At 38.9% G+C, this 22,425-nt stretch overlaps 1 protein-coding gene across 3 annotated transcripts in view; it reads right to left on the minus strand.

The window, feature by feature from the left end:
• The window catches only part of LOC126272595 (INO80 complex subunit C), an 81,210-nt gene that overhangs the window by 24,060 nt on the left and 34,725 nt on the right, over window positions 1-22,425 (minus strand). For all 3 annotated transcript variants that reach the window (XR_007549245.1, XM_049975531.1, XM_049975532.1), the window contains exons 3-4: window positions 10,697-10,796; window positions 1,981-2,048 (exon numbers count right to left, since the gene is read on the minus strand). Coding sequence is in view for 2 of the 3 variants with exons in the window: in XM_049975531.1 (XP_049831488.1) it covers window positions 1,981-2,048; window positions 10,697-10,796 (168 nt within the window). In the remaining variant the exon portion in view is untranslated. The remainder of the gene's footprint in view (window positions 1-1,980; window positions 2,049-10,696; window positions 10,797-22,425) is intronic.

Here is a 22,425-nt window from a genome sequence, read left to right on the forward strand (position 1 = left end):
AGTATCTCGACATAATACCTATGACTTCATTCAAATATGTTTCCTTTTTTTCCGCCACTTTTCTTCCAAACACACACATACCGTGCAATTGTGGTAGTAGCAACTGCAGTGCATAATAAGATGATGATGTCCGTCATCTTGAAATTTGATGAAAAATATGATGACAGTGTAATACCCTTTCTAGCACCACGTCAAATATCTTTGTCAAACAAATGTGATGAATACTTGATCATATCGTTGATCAAATCTTTGTCAAAGAAATATGATAGTGTAATATCAGACTTACCCCCTGCTCATAGTTAAACATTTTGCAAGCATTTCTGTCAGAGAGCTTGCGGCATTTTGTCCTGATCAGAAGGATTTTTTGCATGAGAATTCCCCCTTGATTCAGCAGACAGTAGCCACCAGGCAGCCTGCACCCACCCATTTGAATGGAATGCTGTATGCCTTGTGGCTACGACTATAGTGTACAAGCATAAGCTTATGACACAAGTCTATTTCCATATTTTTGCCTCAAAGTAGACTGTTTATATGCAGTCCACAGTCAGAGAAGTTATGTTACAACACTACCACAAAATTATGGAAATGTAACAGAGGGGTAGATGTATAATGAAACCCACTTAACAAATTATACACTGCCACACATTAGACAGCAAAATTGTGTATTCACAGAAAGCTAAAAATTATCTTGTCAGAAGAAGAGAAATACATGTATTAACAGCTGTGTAATTCTGTAAGTTTTTCACCTTCAGATCAATTACTGTCAGAGAAGAGGTAAAAATTTTGCCTTGAGGGATGTTAGAACTGCTACCTAAAGCAAAATTCATCCTGCTAGCGAACAACTGCATCATTCAATACTCCTTCATTGTTCCAGTAATGGCTAAAGTGGATGATTCCGAATGCAAACGCGAAGACTGGTAGTAGTTCTGCTTCGACTGAGTCTCCTGGACTTAGAAACGTAAAGTTACTAACTGGATATCACCCCTTAACTGAGAAATCATTCAGAATATCAAACCAAAATGACAACAAAACACCAAGTTATTATAGTACGATAATTCCTAACACTCCAGGAAGCAAACTGACCATCACATTATTGCCAAATATATTCTGGTATGTTGGAACGTCTTACACTAGTAGTACGAAGAAAGTTTCCACAGTTGTGCTGTTTCTTGATAGTCTAGTATTTGCGTTTAAAAGACATGGAGCAGGCAGCTGCGAAGTTGACCAAACAAAAAGGCCAATGAGTGTAATTAGCATTTCTGGAACTAGGGGGGGGGGAAATAAAGTGCAGTTGCTAATATTGTTAAGATTCACTGACTGCAACCATAAAACAAAAAATTAGAAAATCGGGGAATTTATTGGGGGACCTTCCACTTCTGTAGCCGATGCAATTACTTTGTTTTTATATCTTAAGCATACTGCAAAGTGGAAAACACATTCACCTAATGAAATTTTTTCTTCCTTTTATTTTCCAGCATCACAAGTTGTTGTAATGTAAAGATTAAGAGTAGATTACGTTTTTTCTTTCTTTGTGCATTATAAATTTACAAACCATTTTTTTTTGTTATGAATGCTGTTATTAGTACTTTCGTGAAAGCAATGTCTAACATAATGTTTCTAACCAAGAAAGTGAAATGGGCTCAAAACCAATTAAGAAATTAACCCTGAATGTGAGTGTAAAGTAAATTGTATTCCAGTCTTTGTTAACATGAAAGAAGAAACAATTTTCTTCAGAATATGTGAAAAGATATGCTTACAATATTGTCTAGAATTGTCATCATTAATTTAACTTTCATTTTATGTTTCTAGGCAATCTGTAACATTTACCAGCCAGTGACTCTAATATTCTCAATTATCTTTGGTCTTTAGCAAATTTAGTGAGGTTCATGAGAATGCCACATAGTAACATATATCTATTTAATGCTAAAACAAAGTGCTTTGGATGTAGTATTTGTTTTTCAAAAATAAATACATACTTACCAGTAATCCAGATATGTCAGAGTACTTTTTAGAAGGCTTGAATGATGGTGGTGCATCTATATTACCATCTGTGTGAAAGAAAAGTGGTATAAACTGAATTTTTGTGAACTGTTTACTTCCGTACATGCTTACTTATATAATAGATTTTATATATGTGAACTGTAAAACAACATATAGAATTATTCACTTATTTACTACCCATGGAAATTACCACTTAGTTTTTACAAATGTATAACCACTCTTCCATACCAATAGTATTAATGTGAAATTTTGTTTGCCTTTAACCTTTTTAAGACTAAGTTGCTGAACTGATTACAATGAAATTTGGTATGGAGGTAGTTTGGACACTTATGAAGAACATAGGTAGTTTAGAAAGTGTGTATTACAAGATATTTATTGGTTTGAAGAATTTATGCAAATTAGAGAAAAATATGTACTCTTGGTCTTTGGTATAAAATTTGGGAAAACACTTTTAATGGTTGATATATTCTACACAATATAATTCAATGTAATGAATACAGTGCTTATGCAATCCTCAACGTGTTCAATCAACACTTTCATAACATAATAATATAATATAACAGGGGAACACTTTTTTTTGTTTAAAGCAAGTTACTGAATTTAAAATGTGGCTGTTCCGTCAAAAATGTCACCTGTGTTATTATAGAGGATCAATAATGATTTTGATGAAAAATGAACATGTTAAATAATTACAATAAATTCTTTTTAACTTTCTGTAAATCATGAGCAATTTGAAATGGGGTGGTAATATGAAACTCAGTTAAAATAAATAATAAAATAAACACTGCTAGTTATATTTTTATTAATTATATTATAAAACTGAATTTTGAAGTCAAATGGAAAAAAATCACAAATTACAGTATAAATTTGTAGTAAAATTATTTTTATGAGCTATAAACAACAATTAGGATTCACAATTTACAATTCTTCATGAACAAAAGTCGCAAATGAACATTTCAGTCTCACACCCTCTGTACAACATATGACCCCACTCCTGCCTGACACATAGCACACTGAACCCAAAGCTCTCCAGATTTTGACTATTTAAATGCCTCACCACAAGGTCTGGATCATCGTTTTCAGGAACTTCTTTCCCAACAGATTCCATCAGGTTTGAACTACCAGAAGATAGTTCTATTTCCTCTCCCTTGTTACAAATTTCATCCTCATTTCCTGGAGTCAACAGTATCCTCCCTTGTAGATCTTTTTGACATTTTGCTGGTTGGTCTTGGTGACTTTTGTTAGGCCTATACGAGGGAGGTACCTGAATTTATGCCTTTTCTTCTGTAGGTTCAGTTCAACCTGTTTCTTGTCTGTGGAACAATTCAAAGAGTTTTTATAGGGCAAATTGGTTGTGATAATAGCTACAAGGGCTTTCCGACCTCTGCCTGATGTTTTCTTTTTTGAACTTGGGATTGGATGTGTTGTGACTTGACATAGCCTACAGATGTTGATGGATCTGCTGTCTGCTCCCCCCCCCCCCCCCCCCCCCCCCCCCCCGGGCTTCCTTTGAATTGCCTCTGCCATCAATTCCAAAAGTTTGTAGGTCATCATTTTCACCATCATAAAGTGCTTCACCACAGTTAGCAAACTGTTCTACTTAATGTTCAGCTGCAATGAAATCAGCTTCTGTGAAAATACCTCTGTTTAGAGGATAAATGCTGGTGAATTTGAATCTATTGACTGCTACTGCACCACTTTAGACTCTGAGGTATGTCTTTCCGAACTTCTCAGCAATTTCATAGGTATCCATATTACCTGATCTTAGTGACTGTCAAATCTGCTCAGTGTAGTGTGTCCTCAGGGGGCTCAAGAAAGTCCTATCAAGACACTGTAGTCTGTGTGTAGAGTGATGTGGCAAGCAGATAACGTTTACATGATTGTCTTTTGCTTTTGTAAGAATTCTATATTCCTGGTGTGAGGCTAATGTCCATCCAATGTGAGCAAGATTGGGTACTCGGTTGTAGGTTTCATATGTTTAATGAAGTGGGTAAACCATTTAGTGAATAAATAGGTCTGTACCCAGCCTTAAGGATGACATTTTCCAATAGCTCCTGGAGATATACCTTTCATCAATCTGCATGACCAACTGGTGCGAAAAAAATCATCAGAGCCACGAAGTTACCACCTGCTCTCAGGCATATGATGATCGTCACAGGAATTCCCCTCTCTGCAGCAGTGAGGGCTTCTATCTGTTTGCTACCCTTCACGCCAATTACATGTGGAATTTTTGTTTGCAATAGACTAAAACCAGACTCGCCAACACTAAAGATCCAGTCAGGAGACTAACAATCTTTAAGAGTATTTGGTTTCCAGAAGATCAAAAAATTTCATGACACTCTCTCGGTTAAAGCTGGTAGCATGAGAGAGTGATGTTCATTCCTGCTTTCTTACTGAAAGCTGACTCTTGTGTCTGTTCATGAAGTGATCGAATCATGCCCTTCCAGCCAAATCATAAGTGAACAAATTGGTGATTTGATTTCTTACTGCCAACTGATTAGCCATTCACCTCACATTATTACAAGTGAGTCTATAAAACTTCTTTTGCGTCAACAGTCAATACTCAACAAGATAATTTTCAATTTCTTAGGGAAGAACAGGTTTTCTACTTAATTTTTCATCTTTTAAAGTATTTTAATCTATATCATTTCTAGCCACCTTTCTAAAGAGTGTGACTTTTGGTATACTGAAACATCTTTCTGCTCATTTAGAGTTTTAGTTTTACCCATGACAACCATTATTGCTTGAAACACATCTTCAGGGTGCCATTTTTGTCATATTTTCATTTTATAAGGCCATAACCAGGTTCTTTCTTCTCGCACTCCATACGTAAATGGAACAGTAAGAAACTCTAATGTTAGAACTTGGGAAAAAAATAAGCATTTGTAATAGAGGAACATTTGGCACTAAGAACAACTGCACAATATATATGCCTGCTTGTGTCTGTGTATGTGCGGATGGATGTGTGTGTGTGTGTGTGTGTGTGTGTGTGTGTGTGTGTGTGTGTGTGTGTGTGTGTGCGCGCGCGACTGTACACCTGTCCTTTTTTCCCCCCTAAGGTAAGTCTTTCCGCTCCAAGGATTGGAACGACTCCTTACCCTCTCCCTTAAAACCCACATCCTTTCGTCTTTCCCTCTCCTTCCCTCTTTCCTGCTCCAGTCCTGAATCCCTGGACCATGACACCAACAACCTGAAAACAGCTTTCGCATCCCGCAACTACCCTCCCGACCTGATACAGAAGCAAATAATCAGAGCCACTTCCTCATCCCCTCAAACCCAGAACCTCTCACAGAAGAACCCTAAAAGTGCCCCACTTGTGACAGGATACTTCCCGGGACTGGATCAGACTCTGAATGTGGCTCTCCAGCAGGGATACGACTTCCTAAAATCCTGCCCCGAAATGAGATCCGTCCTTCATGAAATCCTCCCCACTCCACCAAGAGTGTCTTTCCGCCGTCCACCTAACCTTCGTAACCTCTTGGTTCATCCCTATGAAATCCTCAAACCACCTTCCCTACCCTCTGGCTCCTACCCTTGTAACCGCCCCCGGAGTAAAACCTGTCCTATGCACCCTCCCACCACCACCAATTCCAGTCCTGTAACCCGGAAGGTGTACACGATCAAAGGCAGAGCCACGTGTGAAAGCACCCACGTGATTTACCAACTGACCTGCCTACACAGTGACGCTTTCTACGTGGGAATGACCAGCAACAAACAGTCCATTCGCATGAATGGACACAGGCAGACAGTGTTTGTTGGTAATGAGGATCACCCTGTGGCTAAACATGCCTTGGTGCACGGCCAGCACATCTTGGCACAGTGTTACACCGTCCGAGTTATCTGGATACTTCCCACCAACACCAACCTATACGAACTCCGGAGATGGGAACTTGCCCTTCAATATATCCTCTCTTCTCGTTATCCACCAGGCCTCAATCTCCGCTAATTTCAAGTTGCCGCCACTCATACCTCACCTGTCATTCAACATCATCTTTGCCTCCACACTTCCGCCTCCACTGACATCTCTGCCCAAACTCTTTGCCTTTAAAAATGTCTGCTTGGGTCTGTGTATGTATGGATGGATATGTGTGTGTGTGTGTGTGTGTGTGTGTGTGTGTGTGTGTGTGTGTGTGTACGCGAGTATATACCTATCCTTTTTTCCCCCTAAGGTAAGTCTTTCCGCTCCCGGGATTGGAATGACTCCTTACCCTCTCCCTTAAAACCCGCATCCTTTCATCTCTCCTTTTCCTTCCCTCTTTCCTGACGAAGCAGCCGCCGGTTACGAAAGCTCGAAATTTTGTGTGTGAGTGTGTGTGTTATTTTATTGTGCCTGTCTACCGGCACTTTCCCGCTTGGTAAGTATATACCTAAGGGAAGTCTTTCCGCTCCCGGGATTGGAATGACTCCTTACCCTCTCCCTTAAAACCCACATCCTTTCGTCTTTCCCTCTCCTCCCCTCTTTCCTGAAGAAGCAACCATCGGTTGCGAAAGCTAGTAATTCTGTGTGTGTGTTTTGTTCATTGTGCCTGTCTACCGGCGCTTTCCCGCTTGGTAAGTCTTGTAATCTTTGTTTTTAATATATTTTTCCCATGTGGAAGTTTCTTTCTATTTTATTTACATCATCATTAATAAGATTCCAAGACTTACCAAGCGGGAAAGCGCCGGTAGACAGGAACAATAAATAAAACACACACACAGACACACAGAATTTCTAGCTCTCGCAACCGATGGTTGCTTCTTCAGGAAAGAAGAAGCAACCGTCGGTTGCGAGAGCTAGAAATTCTTCAGGAAAGAAGAAGCAACCGTCAGTTGTGAGAGCTAGAAATTCTGTGTGTGTGTTTGTGTGTTTTATTTATTGTGCCTGTCTACCGGCGCTTTCCCGCTTGGTAAGTCTTGGAATCTTAATAATGATGATGTAAATAAAATAGAAAGAAACTTCCACATGGGAAAAATGTATTAAAAACAAAGATTACAAGACTTACCAAGCGGGAAAGCGCCGGTAGACAGGCACAATGAACAAAACACACAAACACACACACAGAATTACTAGCTTTCGCAACCGATGGTTGCTTCTTCAGGAAGGAGAGGGAAAGACAAAAGGAAGTGGGTTTTAAGGGAGAGGGTAAGGAGTCAAGGAGTCATTCCAATCCCGGGAGCGGAAAGACTTCCCTTGGGGGGAAAAAAAGGACAGGTGTACACTCGTACACACACACACGCACACATATCCATCCGCACATAGACAGACACAAGCAGACATATTTAAAGGCAAAGAGTAAGGGCAGAGATGTCAGTCGAGGCGGAAGTACAGAGGCAAAGAGGTTGTTGAAAGACAGGTGAGGTAGGAGCGGCGGCAACTTGAAATTAGCGGAGGTTGAGGCCTGGCGGATATCGAGAAGAGAGGATATACTGAAGAACGAGTTCCCATCTCCGGAGTTCGGATAGGTTGGTGTTGGTGGGAAGTATCCAGATAACTCGGACGGTGTAATACTGTGCCAAGATGTGCTGGCCGTGCACCAAGGCATGTTTAGCCACAGGGTGATCCTCATTACCAACAAACACTGTCTGCCTGTGTCCATTCATGCGAATGGACTGTTTGTTGCTGGTCATTCCCACATAGAAAGTGTCACAGTGCAGGCAGGTCAGTTGGTAAATCACGTGGGTGCTTTCACACGTGGCTCTCCCTTTGATCGTGTACACCTTCTGGGTTACAGGACTGGAGTAGGTGGTGGTGGGAGGGTGCATAGGACAGGTTTTACACTGGGGGCGGTTGCAAGGGTAGGAACCAGAGGGTAGGGAAGGTGGTTTGGAGATTTCATAGGGATGAACCAAGAGGTTACGAAGGTTAGGTGGACGGCGGAAAGACACTCTTGGTGGAGTGGGAAGGATTTCATGAAGGATGGATCTCATTTCGGGGCAGGATTTTAGGAAGGTATCCACTTCCTTTCGTCTTTTCCTCTCCTTCCTGAAGAAGCAACCATCAGTTGCGAAAGCTAGTAATTCTGTGTGTGTGTTTGTGTGTTTTGTTCATTGTGCCTGTCTGCCGGCGCTTTCCCACTTGGTAAGTCTTGGAATCTTTGTTATGATGTAGAAAGAAACTTCCACATGGATTTACCAAGCGGGAAAGCGCCGGCAGACAGGCACAGGCTTCCTGAAGAAGCAACCATCGGTTGCGAAAGCTAGTAATTCTGTGTGTGTATATATATATATATATATATATATATATATATATATATATATATATATATATATATATATTTCCCCTAAGGGAAGTCTTTCCGCTCCCGGGATTGGAATGACTCCTTACCCTCTCCCTTAAAACCCACATCCTTTCATTTTTCCCTCTCCTTCCTTCCTTCCTGACGAAGCAACTGCCAGTTGCGAAAGCTCGTAATTTTGTGTGTGTGTTTGTGTGTTTTGTTCATGTGCCTGTCTGCCGGCGCTTTCCCGCTTGGTAAGTCTTGGAATATATATATATATATATATATATATATATATATATAAAAGGAACAATGCATCTCAAATTTTGGAAGCTCTTCAGGTTAGATTTTATCTGCTTTCATGATTGGAGCATACCAAAAAGTTCAGTGAAAGGACGTGTAAACAGAAACTTGGAAACAAATGTAAATAACTAATTTTCTTCCTAAAAAGGTTGAAAAAAGTGACAAAAGTTTAAAAATGTGACAATATTTAAAGAAAGGCGACTAATGGCGAGAGTGCTATGGATGACCCAGAAGACATCGTACAATGGGAGGAGTGACAGAAACAAAGAAATGACAGTATGTTTATAAATAATACTGGTGATGACCAGTGAGGAAGATGATGATTAAAAATATTGATTTCACAGAGATAGTATGCAAACAAAGAAGTGAAAATAAAAATTAAGTAAACCATTTCTTTTTTATTATTTTATTTCTCCTTTTATTATCAAACAATAAATGGCATATGTTTAGAATAGGTATAATGTTAGCTCTTTTAGGGAGACATTTTATATCAATAAACAGTTTGTAATTTTGATCAGTCAGATTATATTAAAAATAAAATTTTCTCTAGGAGTGTCGTAAGAAAGATGGGGGAGGGGTTTCATCTTATATTCAGGGCCATCTTATACGTGGGTAAACACAGTGTGTGTATGTGTATGTGTGTGTGTGTGTGTGTGTGTGTAGACACACAAGCCAATAACATTTTTTGACAGGCTCTTGAACTGTCCAGTTCCAAAACTTAAATTAGAATTTTCAGTGATACCAGAAAATCCTGAGGAAGATTTCCCACCAAGAGAGCTAAAAATTCATGGAGCCATAAAACCACTCAAGGACAACAAAATAAGTAAGGATTCCATTACAGCAGAATTACAAAAATGATCCAAACCAAAGATTATAAATGAGTAGACAAAATATCAACAATTACAGAGGAGTCTCACTTCTGCCAGTAGCATACAAAATATTATCAAAGGCCATTTTTGAAAGGGAATATCCTGGACAGAACAGATTTACAGCTTAAAATCAGTAACTTGCCACTTAGGTATAACCACAAGGCCAGTAACAATATCATCTATTGATTTCAAGAAAGTATTTGATTCTGGAGACAGAGAAACAACAGATAAAATAACTATAGAATTTAGTGTTAAATCCAAATTAGCAAATGTAGTTAGAGAAACTCTAACAAATATGATATCTAAAGTTAAATTTATGCCATTTGAAATAAACACTGATATTCGAGAAGAGAACAGCCAAGTGCTTTTGTGGAAGCATTGCAAAATTGTTTGCAAAAACAGGCAAGTTACCTTAATTCCAGTTGATTCACTTACCAGAATTATTGCTTATGTTATAATCACGAAACTGAAGCAATAATTCTGGGAAGGGAATCAACTGGGATTAAGGTAAACTGCCTGTTTTTGCAATACTTTCACAAAATTTGACAGAAGCACTTACTCAAACAAATCTTCTAGCAAATAAAACTGGTCTCGGAAAATTCAGTCGGGGGAGGGGGCGGGGGGTTGCACCTAAATACAGAGATACACAAATAGGTAAAATTGTATCTTGGAAAGATATCGAAAAATACACAACTAAAACACTACAGCACAGTGAGAAGCCCTAAATGCTTATTTATGTGAATTCTTAATGATGAACTACAACATAAAGTGAACAGAATAGAGTCTATTGAAAGATGAGTGCAATACAAATAACAGATGGTTGGAAAATGAGAAGTAACAAGGAAATCTAAGGAAGTGTAGAAAAAATATCACAATTAATGGTAAAGTGAAGATTAATCTTCTTTGAATACTTCTACACAAAGAACTGGCTAATGAAACAAATACTGCTAAATTTCTGGAAAAAGAAATCACCAATGATGTGGCTTACAGAAATAAACCTTTTAAGGAATAAAATACCAAATTTAGAAGCCTCTCGAGGTAAAACAAATAGAAATGGGTAACAACATTGACAGAACAAAGGAAAAGACAACATGGGGAGAAAAAGAAGGTGGGAAAGTATGAAGTGATAAAGAAGTGAGAGGAACTGAAGTTTTTATATGAATCTACTTCTATTGCCCTTAAATAAATTTCCTATGGAGCTGATACTTCAATAAAGTAGAGAACATTTTCTTATTTCAATATGGATTTAGCATTTCACTATACAAATAATAAAATTCCGAACGGGAGATGAGTTTTAGGCCAACATATTTGGTAAAATGTACTTACAATGGATATAATCATCTCCCCATGGAAGCATTCGTTCCTGTGCAATGATCTGCTTGAGTGATCTCCAGGCTCTCTTCTTGTTGCTGCTCTTGCTAGAATGCTGAAAACAGATACTACATTAGCGCTTATAGATTACAGAAAATCCAAGGCTATACCCTCAAATTTATGGAAAACTGGTTTTTAAAAAAGATGAAAGATGAAGTACACACAATAGGTAAAAGATATTTAACAAAACGAATCAATGAAAAAGTTTCTAACGTCACAGTGACTATAATCTGAAAATTATTATTATTATTTTCGTTTATTCCCATTTAAGAGAGCATTTGAACTTGAATTCCTTTATGATGATTGTTTATGTTTTTTCTGAGCCCAAATTTTCTTCATGTGTTCACTGTGTTGTTTCTTTCGCTCCACTGTCCATTTGCATCCTGGTCTCTTCTGTGTTGTGGTGTCAAGTTTATGTTTTTTGACGATGTTCCTGAATTCAGTTCGATTTTCTGCATTGTTTACTGTTATGTGAGCTTGTCTGAGGTCGTCTTCAACTTCTTTTATCCATTTTGTTTTTCCCCTGCCTGAGTTGATGACTTTAAGAATTCGCTTTGAAATTCTGTTTTCATTCTTCCTGTGGATATGTCTGCAGAACTGCATTCTTCTTTTCCTTATTGTATCCGTAATCTTGTCTGTGTATTTATATAATTCTGATGTTGGTCTCTTCTTCCAGATTCCTTGCTCTTGTATCGGGCCAAAAATTTTCGTGAGAATTTTCCTTTCTTGTTTCTCTATTTCTTTGATTTTAGTTTGCCGACCTATTTGTGTTGTTTCAGATGCATACAGTGCCTCCGGAAGTACGACAGTGTTGTAGTGCCTCAATTTTGCGTTAATGGATATGGACTTTTTGTTATAATAGTTCCACGTGAGTTTATGTGTTTTCTGTAGTTTTTTTATTCTTTCCTCATTGGCCTTTAGGTTGATCCCTGATGGCTAGATGATTTCTCCCAGGTACTTAAAATGTGGTACTTGTACGATTTTCCCATGGGTTGTCACAATAGGCAATTTGTCTTGTGGCACTCTTTCTATGTACTGGGTTTTCTCATATGAGATTTGCAGGCCAGTTCTTTGTGCAATTTCGTGTAACTTCTCTATGGCGTTAGTGGCTTCTATTCTATTATTTGTGAGGATTGTAAGGTCATCCACAAAAGCTAAACACTTCACATTGAATCTATTATCTTTTATAATGCCAATTTGGATTCCTTTGACTTCTTTTTCCCATGTCCTGATAATTTTTTCAAGAATGATATTAAAGAGTAATGGTGAAAGTCCGTCACCCTGTCACACTCCAGTTTGGATTTCAAATGTTTCCAAGACACCCCCCATAAATTTAACCTTGGAGACTGTGTCAGTTAATGTTTCCCGAATGATTGCTCTTGCCTTTCTGTCATTGGTGAATTCTACCTGCATCTTGCAGTGCACTACTCTGTCTATTGAGTTGTAGGCCTTTTTAAAAATCTACAAAAGTAACCACTGTATTTCGGGTGTTTGTCATCTGGAGAATCATTTTCAGATTCCAGATATGCTCCATGCATGATTGTCCCTTGCGAAAACCAGTCTGGTATTCTCCTATTTGTGGATCAGCTTGTTCTTCTAATCTATTCATGAGAAGTTTTGATAGGATTTTATATGTGACCAGTACGAGTGAGATACCCCTGTAATTATTTGGTTCAGTTTTGTCCCCCTTTATGTGGAGTGGATGGATGAGTGTGCATTTCCATTCAGAAGGGATCTGTTCTGTTTCCTAAATGTTTAATATGATTTTGTGAATTTTTCCTGTTAATTCTTCATCATTTAGTTTAAACAGTCCTGCAATAATTCCATCTTCTTCTGGGGCTCTATTGTTTTTCAGGGTCTTGATAATTTTTACTATTTCGTTGATGGTTGGCGGTTTAGCGTCAGGATTTGGTGTAGATGTCTCGTAGTGAACATCCTCTGTAGGTCTTTCGCAGTTGAGAAGTTTGTTGAAATAGCCTGCGAGGATTTGGCAGTTATTCTTCGTGTTAGTTTTTAGTGAACCATCTGGTTTCTTGAAGCAAAGATTGGGCGGCTGGTGTCCTGCAATACGTTCTTTTAACGTCTTATAAAAATTCCTGGTGTTGTTCTTCTTAAAGTCTTCTCCTATCTCATCTAGTCGCTGTTTGTCATAATTCCTTTTTTTCCTCCGAATAGTTTTCTATGTTTGTTTTCAGATTACTAGAAATTGTTGCCATTTTTCTGATGTTTTGTGACTATTGAAGTTTTTCCAGGCATTGCTCCTTTCTTCTATTGCTTGGTCACATATTATATTCCATCACGTTTTCTCCTTCTCGGGGTTGACGCAATTTCATCGCGGATTTGAGGACGTCCACAAGTTCTGTCCAGCTTGTGGTGCTTGTCTGACTAATTTCCTGTAAGATGTTTTCCTTGTTGAGTTTTATGTATTCGGGGTCTGGTCTCAGCACTTTGTTTAGTTTTGGCTTTTTTCTATTGGGTTGTAATCTGGTCTTCATCTGTAGAAGATGTGGTCTGAGTCGAAAAATCCTCTTCCATTTTCACATTCAGAATTTCTGCTGTGTTACTCTTGGAGATGGCCACATGGTCTATCTGGAATTCACCCAACATTGTGTTGGGCGACTTCCAAGTATACAGTTTCTTGTTGGGTTTTTTGAATTGTGTTGACATAATTACGAGACCGAAATTTTCACAAAAGCTTATCAATCTTTCCCCATTCTTGTTAGTTCTCTTGTGAGTTGTATGGATTCTGGTGATTTTCCTGTATTTTTTCTCTTTACCTAATTGTGTGTTAAAGTCGCCTAACAAGATTATTACATGGTGTTTGGCAATTTTGTTTGTCGTCTCTTCAAGGTCATTCCAGAAGTCATCCACTTTCTGGCGGTTCTTCTTGTTATAGTTATTTGTGGGTGCGTGCACATTGTTCAAGGTATATGCTTTGATGGCCGATTTGATGGAGAGCGTTGATATACGTTCTGAGGCAGACTGGAAGTCAATGACAGAGTCGCTGATAGATTTGTGGACTGCAAATGCTGTGCCAAACTGTTTGAGTCCTTTCTCATTAGTTTTAACTGCTGGTTTTCCTTTGTAGATCCTGTAGTTCTCTGTATCAAAATAGTTTTCGACTGTAAATCGTGTTTCCTGGATTGCAAGGATTTTGATCTAGAATTTTTCCAACACGTCTGTAAGTTGTTTGATCTTGCCCAGTTTGAAAAGAGTATTAGTATTAAGTGTACCGATGAAGTGTCTTTGTTTTGTGTGTACTAATTTGGACATCATCTGGTTCTCAACCTTAGGCATAACATGATGCTCCTGGTCCCCCGGAATCCGATGACCAGGTACAGCCAGCCTTGCGACTAGTGCCCGGGGTAGTGGATTCATTCTTTGTGGTATCATCATGTGTGGTTTTCAAGTTGAAAACTAACTTGGTGGTGGTCCTTCCGAGGAAAGATCATGAGGAATACAACTTGATTGTTGAGATCAAGAAGGTTGCTGCAGCCGCACCATCTAGGCGAACAGACGTGACCCCTAACCACTGGATACCAGGCAGACGTTAGTGGATTTCGGTTGATAGTGTTGGGCCACCCCTGGTGTTTTATTTACCCGGTACCCTCCATATCTGGAGAGCATTCCCCTATCCGCCCTCCTGGGGAGGTGCCCGATGGGAGACTATCAACTCCACATTATTATTATTATTATTATCATTATTATTTGTGGACTAACAAGCCCATGTAATAAAAAACAGATAATGGAAAATCAATCTTTTATTTTGTGGTTAAGTAAGCACTTCTTGACATATTTAAACTATTTGTCAAACTGAGACTCAAACACAGACCATTGTCTTTTGTGGTCAATGGAGGAAGTGTAATCACTGCCACCTGGCCAATTAACACTGAAAATGACACAACAAGTGCCTTTACCACTGTATTACAACAATGAAACTAACAGACAAGATTAGTCATGGAAATCCTATGCCTTTATAGTGGAAGGAAGGAAGGAACATCATGATGTAACACTGAAAAATGATATAAAATGGAACAAGTACATATGGTAAGTTGTATGGAAGGTGAATGGTCGACTTCAAGTTTATTGGGAGTATTTTATGAAAGAACAGTTCATCAATACACAAGACCATGTATCGGACACTTGTACAACCCTTTCCTGAATACTGCTGAAGTGTTTGGAATTCATATCAGGGCGGATTAAAGGAAGATGTCGGAGAAATCCAGAGGCGTACTGCCTGACTTGTTACTGGCAGGCGTAATCAAGATGTGGATATTACAGAAATGCTCTGTGAACTCAAATGGAAATCCCTAGAGGGAAGAAGACCTATTTTTCTTTTTTTTCCTTGCAACACACTACTAAGGAAGTTTAGAAAATGCATTTGTGGCTGACTGCAAAAGGATTCTACTGTCACCAATGTACATCTTCTGTAAAGATCACAAAGATAAAACAAGAGAAATTAGGGCTCATACTGAGCCATACAGAGAGTCATTTTTCCCCTTACTCCATCTGCAAGTGGAATAGGAAGGGAAATGATTAGTAGTAGTAGTAGTAGTAGTAGTACAAGGTATCCTCCACCACAAATCATATGGTGACTTGTGGACTATGTATGTAGACGTAGATGAAGGAAGATTAGAGTTTAATATCCCTTTGATGATGAGGTCATTAGAAACACAGCAAATACCTACACTGGAGAAAGATATCGCCTGTGTGCTTTCACAGCAGTCATCTAGGCATTCGCCTTAAGCAATTTAGGAATAGCACGAAAAATCCAAATCTGGATCACAAGTCAGGGATTTGAACAGCTATCCTCCAGGACATTAGCCCCATGATTTAACATTGCACCACATCACTTGGTTTACTGCGGGAGGAGGCTCTAATATTGCTTCATAAGGATGGGTGTCTGCTATGCTTCTATGACACAAATTATATAGTTTTACTAAGAAATAAAATGTATAATATTGCACAAGTATACAATGTATTATGTGCAGGTAGACAACCAAGCATGCAAAGAACCAGTAGTCAGGCTTAAAGTCTACATATAAGGAAATATGAATGTTTTAAAAAGCAGTAGTAGTACATTAACACTTTTCAGGTATATGACAGCAAAATGCGAGCAAGACAGCAATCTATATTACACTGACAAGTGGCAAGTGATTTTTAGTGGGACCTCCCATGAAATAAATGTGTGTGATAGTTGTGGCAAACATTCATTTTCCAGTGAGGTTACAGGCAACTGAAAGAATTTGCCATTTGAAGCAAACAACAGCTTGCTGAATCCTGGACAACACAGAATAGACGCAAAGAGTTTTAGAAATATGCTACAATTGTTTATTTACAGTAACACATTTATATTTTTCAGGTTTGTTGGCATAGGGAAAAAAAGCAAAACTTCTTAAAGTTACAAGCAATTAACTATGTTTAATAAGACAAATACTAGTTTTACACTGTAGCACAATTTAATGTGTGGTGTGTGATTAAATATTGCAAGAGTTCTCTTAACAAAGATTACTTCGGCCAGGGCATAAAACAATATGACTCATTACTACACATTTTAACATTGAACCCCTATTAATCTCAGTGCTTTTGTTTCATTCATACAAGAAGTTACTCGCTCTGACATAATTTCAAGCTTTACAACAGCATTGTTTGGTTATGTATTAGCTCCTATCACTGGTATATTATTTTCACTTGAAGATTATTTAACTGTATCAAAAGGAAAAATTCACTTAAGAAAAGTACAAAATTACAAAGATTGAATAAGTGGTTACACAATAGTACTGATGTTTCACCCCCTGCAGGGGGACAGATATTTTGCATGTTTGTTTGTTATTTAGAAATAAAGTTGCCGTAACTGGTCCTATGAGCAGGTAAGTAAGAAAATGTCTGCCCAGAGCCTTGTTTGCCTGGATGAATATTGGGGTGTCGCTACTGACTGTTTCACAACCACTATCCATCCCATCGATTTCATCAAACCTCAAGGTTGAGTCTGCTTTTTAAAAGTAACATTTAAGCCATTCTCTTGAACCAATTGCTTAATCCAGGACCTCCTCTCACCTGAAAAACAAAAAAATCCCAATGTTGTGCTCAAGCATGTTCGTAGTTTTATTCCATCATGGCAACAGACATGACATCTTTGAGTGTGTCCAAACTGATACTGGTATCGGTGACCATGACACGTTGTTTGATCATACGGGGTCTCAAATACAATCTGGGACTGGATTGTAGGTTTTTTAATAGGGAGGTTGCAGAATGTTATCATAGATGGAGAGTCATCACCAAATGTAAAGGAACTTCAAGAGTGCCTCAGGGAAGTATGCTGCGACTCCTGCTGTTCACGGTGTATATTAACGGCCTTGCAGACTATATTAATAGAAACCTCAGACTTCTTGCAGATACCTATAAAAGAGTATTGTCTGAAAGAAGCTGCATAAATATACAGTCAGATCTTGATAAGATTTCAAAGTGGTGCAAAGATTGGCAACTTGCTTTAGAAGTCAAGAAATGTAAAATTGTGCATTTCACAAAACAAAAAAAGAACATAGCATCCTATAATATCAATGAATCACAGCTGTAATTGATCAACTCCTACAAATAACTGGGCATAACTCTTTGAAAAGATATAAAATGGAATGATCACATAGGCTCAGCTGTGGCTGAAGCAGGTGGTAGACTTTAGTTTATTGGTAGAATACTGTGGAAATGCAATCAGTCTACAAAGAAGATGGTTCAAAAATCACTTATGTGACCCATTCCAGAATACTGCTCAAATGTGTGGGACTAACTGGTTAAATTGAAAATATACAAAGAAGAGTCGCTTGAATGGTCACAAGTATATTTGACCTGTGGGAGAGTATTACCAAGATGCTGAAGAAACTGAACTGGGAAACTCTTGAAGGTAGGTGTAAACTAATTCGAGAAAGTCTACTAACAAAGTTGCAACACCTGGCTTTAAACGATGAGTCTCGGAATATCCTACAACCTCCTAAATATTGCTCACACAGCGCTAGTGAGGACAAGATTAGAATAAGTACAGCACACACAGACACATTCAACCAATCATTCTTTCTTCGCTTCACACTTGAATGGATAACAGGAAATACCCTCTACCATGCACTTTACTGTGGTTTGCAAAGGACAGACCAAGTTGCAGATGTAGATCTCTTGGGTATGCATGTGGGACATAAATCCTTCACCTTCCAATATTTCTGTAGAAAGGAAAGGTATCATCATAACCCATCAAGGGCAGATTACAACACAAACTTCCAGCTTTGACGACTAACACACCAGTTACCCAATGTATTTTGTCGCTCTCCAGCCATAAAATGTTTCAGTGCACACTACTCTGTGATAATTTGTATCTTAGACAGAATACCCTCATACTGTAAAACCTGTTCCACTTGACACATACCTCTCATTTCACTGCTGGCAGCAACATACAATAAATATCTCTGTATGACGATCTTTTTAGAGATGGTCATGGGACTTGGCTGTTTACTAAAGGATGTCAAATCAAACACCTTTCAACCATCTAATTTCCAAACTGTTATTTTATTTGGCTACCATTTTTGATGATACACCATCTTCAGGCCCCTGACTGACGTGTAGGGAGATTCCAACATCAGTTCTGGTCAAAATAGGGGTCAGCATTCAAATACTGGTATCTGTAGATTTCTGCTTGATACAGTGATCATTTAGTCAGCAGGTGTTTGATTTGACATCCTACAATAAATATGTCCTAAGTCTATGCAAAAGCAATATGTCACCAGGTTAAAACAAAGTGACTTGTGCTGCCTCCTTTCACTCTGTTATGACTTTCAATAAATCAGGGTCAACAGCTTTATCATCATTTATAAAATGGATTTTTCAGGGGAAACACTCCCCTCTTCATTTTAACTACCTACACAATGTTTTTACACAAACACAGTTCATCTGATTGCGAGGAAGAGGTGGAACAACTTGTTACACCACAGTTGTTGCACAACTGTCAACTGTTGGCTTTGTTCTGCTTGTCTGTGGCAAACAATTCTTTGATATCAACATACAGTATACAGCAAACTAAATTAGATTTGGGATTGTGCTTTGCCTTTGCATTGGACTTTACAATTGCTGGTGCCATGGAAGCGATAACTGGAGCCGACTTCCTGCTGTACAACCACCTACTGCCAGATAAGGCAATTGCAGTTTCCAGCCTTCATGCAATCTCCTGGAGTTCCTAAAGAGGTAAGTCATAGCACTGTTCTCCGTGTTAAGATTACCAATGACCTGCCTATTGAATTTTGACCTACATTTTATCTCCCAACTTTCTGTCCACTGCGAAGGAAGGTATTATTTGCCTGTGAAGTATGGACGGGATACTGGTATTTTAGTTCTGAATAATGATTATTTTTTGGTATTTGTGTGGTCTTTGTTATAACTAGTGTTTTTTTGTCTTTTACTAATAAACGAGGAAAAATGCCAAAATATCAATAAGCCACTGCAATAGTCCTAAAAATTTTTTGTTCCTGAACAAGCATTTTTTTAAGAAAGGAGAAATTTTTATTTGTAAAATTTGAATTGTTATGAAGTATTGCAATATTATAGAAAATGGGAGAGGCAGTTAGTGCTATTTTAACAACAATGTCGATGGAAATAAGAGGCAAACACTTGGCATAAGAACTGGTATAACACTGCTGAGACAAAAACATCCCTGTTGCCAAGTGTCACAGCCTAAGGTAAATGCAGTGTGCAAAACTTTACCCCACCTGTACTATATGATAATTTCTCACTGTCCTCACTGAATGGTTGGTTGACTTAGGGGAGGGGACCAAAGAGCGAGCCCCTCGGTATGATGATATGGGCTGGGAGAAATCAAGGGAGGAAACACACAAACATCTCAGTTCAGTCAAGGGGAAGGAATAAAGAGCAACAAAGGGTGAAAGGAGATGTTAGGACAGCAGGAAGAGGAAAGAACAGGAGGGAGAGTCAGAGGGGATGGGGATGGGGGGGTGGGGTGGAAAAGGGGAGGGGGAAGAGCACGGGTGCTCTGGAAACGCGACGTGCAGTGGAGCACCTGCCCCTGGCATCCACACAATACCATTATCATGATACAATGGGAACAACACCACAGGAAAAAAAGAGAGACATCAAGAGGGGAAACAAAACAGCGCAACAGGCCACCCAAAATGCAGATAAAAAGAAGGGAGAACCTGTCAGATGTGGAGGCAAGGTCAAGGGCTCAAATTCCAGTGGAAAAGTCAAGGACTTATACCTGAGAATACAAGCTGCTATTGTGAAGAAAACTGACGAACAATGTAACCATGTGAGGGTTGTCCTCTAACACCTGAGACAAGGAATGTTTGAGGGCATATTTAACGCAAAGGGCCGAAAGGTGGGGGCAGTCCAGCATAATACTGATCACATATTAGACAGGGGTATAGCCTCCCAAGGGTCAGCCCATGACTGAGCAAAAAGGGATTTGATGTAGAGCCACAAACCCGCCCTCGGAGGGGTCATGGAGAATGGGGGGGGGGGGGGGGGGGGGGTTGTAGATGCCCCCTCTCCAAGCCAGATGATCAGCAACTTCATTGCCTTTGGATACCTACATGGCCAGAAACCCAAAGGAAGTCAACCAAAAAAGAAGCATCACCAAGATCAGCGAGGTGGTCGTGGATGGCAGAGACAAAGAGGTCACAGGAAAATGACGAGTGATAGTCACTCATTGTGTCTGTAGGTAACAAAACTCAGGAAGGATTGTCTAATAAAACAGAGGGACCGATAGACGGCCATCAATTCTGCAGTAAACACGCCACATGTGGCAGGCAAGAGATGATGTTCTGTGCCAACAGTAGACATGAAGGCATATTGCACACGATCAGCTGACTTAGGGCCGTCAGTGTAAAAAACCAGTGGCATCCTGAAACTCTCGTAAGAGGGTTTGGAAAAAACAATGGAACCCCACTGGAGTGATGGAGTCTTTCGGACCCCGGAAGAGATCCATCCAAATCTGTGGTCGATGAACTAACGAGAAGGGAGGGGGGAGGGGTTGGTTGGGAAAGAACGTGGGGTAGAGGACAAGGAGGGGAGATGGAAGTCATGGCACAGAGAAGCGAGGCGGAGTCCAATTGTAAATGCATCCAATGGCAGGCGGGCAACAGCTTGACGCTGCAAAAAGAAGAGAAAAGGAGGGGTGAGCAGGAGAAGGATGTGATGTGATGGCATAGCAGGGTGTATATGCATATAAGGAAAAAAAAATCCCTGATTTTCCAGTTAAAAATACACTTTCTCCTGGGTGAAAATACGCTTTTTCCATGTTAAGTGACAGTATACTTTTCCGCAGAACTGTAAAACTTATAAATCCATCGGATCATTATGGTTTCATACACCGGCGAAGAATTTCCCAGCACTTTACAAAATGAAACGCATTTTGCAAAGATCTGTGATATGCAGCAACATGTACGGCTCATATTTTTGTGTTACAAAAGTATAAATTCTAATTCCATCAAACACTGCATGTTACTTTCTGACGCATTGAAATCGAGATGGTGATTCGCTTTTGTAAGCTAATCATAGCTCGTGTCATGTGATCTCACCAGCCAATGATGACAGATATTTTGAGCCTAGGACACATGATATAGTCAGCCAATAGCAACATCACTATTAAGTAGTGCGACCACACAAATAGGAAGAGTTAATGGTTTAAATTAATATACATAGTGTTGCTACAAGAAAAGCTTTCAATATAACATTGGTCTCGAAAGTTAATAAGCTGCAAGAGAATCTAAGTTGTAACATATAATGTGCATGTTACACTTTAAGATACATGACACAAATGTTCCAGTAAAATTTTTAATAATGACATAAATGTCTGATCGTCAGGGCTCGAAATTCTTCTAATGGTCATCCTCAAAGGGTTGATTTTTCAATGAGAGTCAAACGCTCTGTGATATAAGAAATTCATCGCACATTGTTTAACTTGCGTAAAAGGAAATTCACTTTGAAAGTAATACTTTAGCCAATCACAATATTTTCCCGCAAACTGTTAGAAATAGGTTTGTTTCTGTAGTTGTCAGAGAGCACCAGATGACAGGTGTCATTGCACTTGCGCAGCTATGACGACGTAGGAAGTCTGTATGTTCCTATGTGTAAAGCATTAAAATATCTTACATTATGTCATAAAAGAAACAAGACATCAGAGGATGATCCAAAAGCATCGGAATTTCGAGAACTGTACTAAAATGCATAATTCGGCTTCAAGTTCACATTCGTATGTCCAGATTCAGACGTAAATTTTCTTAGAGTAGCAGTACTGTATTAATCTCATGTTTGGTTCTTTATTATGGCATAATGCTAGACATGGTAGAAGACGAAAATGTGCACTTGAAATGCAGCAAACAGTTGAAACTAGCCAATAGTGTGGAATTAAATACTTCGTTTCAAATAAATTGACTGCCTCAGCGGAAAAGATTAATAAAAGCCAAATTTCTTTAGCAAACTGACAAAAATAACTTCATACTCTGCAAGGTGATTAATGTTTGACTGTCAGAAATGTGGAAATAAAATATAATCTGAAACTAATAACTTATTTTAGCCTTCCTAATTATGTGAATTTTAATTTGCTTGATAGTACATTTTGTTTTCACTTGAATTGCGAGCAGTAAACGAAAAGGAAACAGCAAAATCACTAAATGTAAACATGGGTCATG

The sequence above is a fragment of the Schistocerca gregaria genome, chromosome 5 (assembly GCF_023897955.1).
Source record: "Schistocerca gregaria isolate iqSchGreg1 chromosome 5, iqSchGreg1.2, whole genome shotgun sequence".
Classification (NCBI taxonomy): domain Eukaryota; kingdom Metazoa; phylum Arthropoda; class Insecta; order Orthoptera; family Acrididae; genus Schistocerca; species Schistocerca gregaria.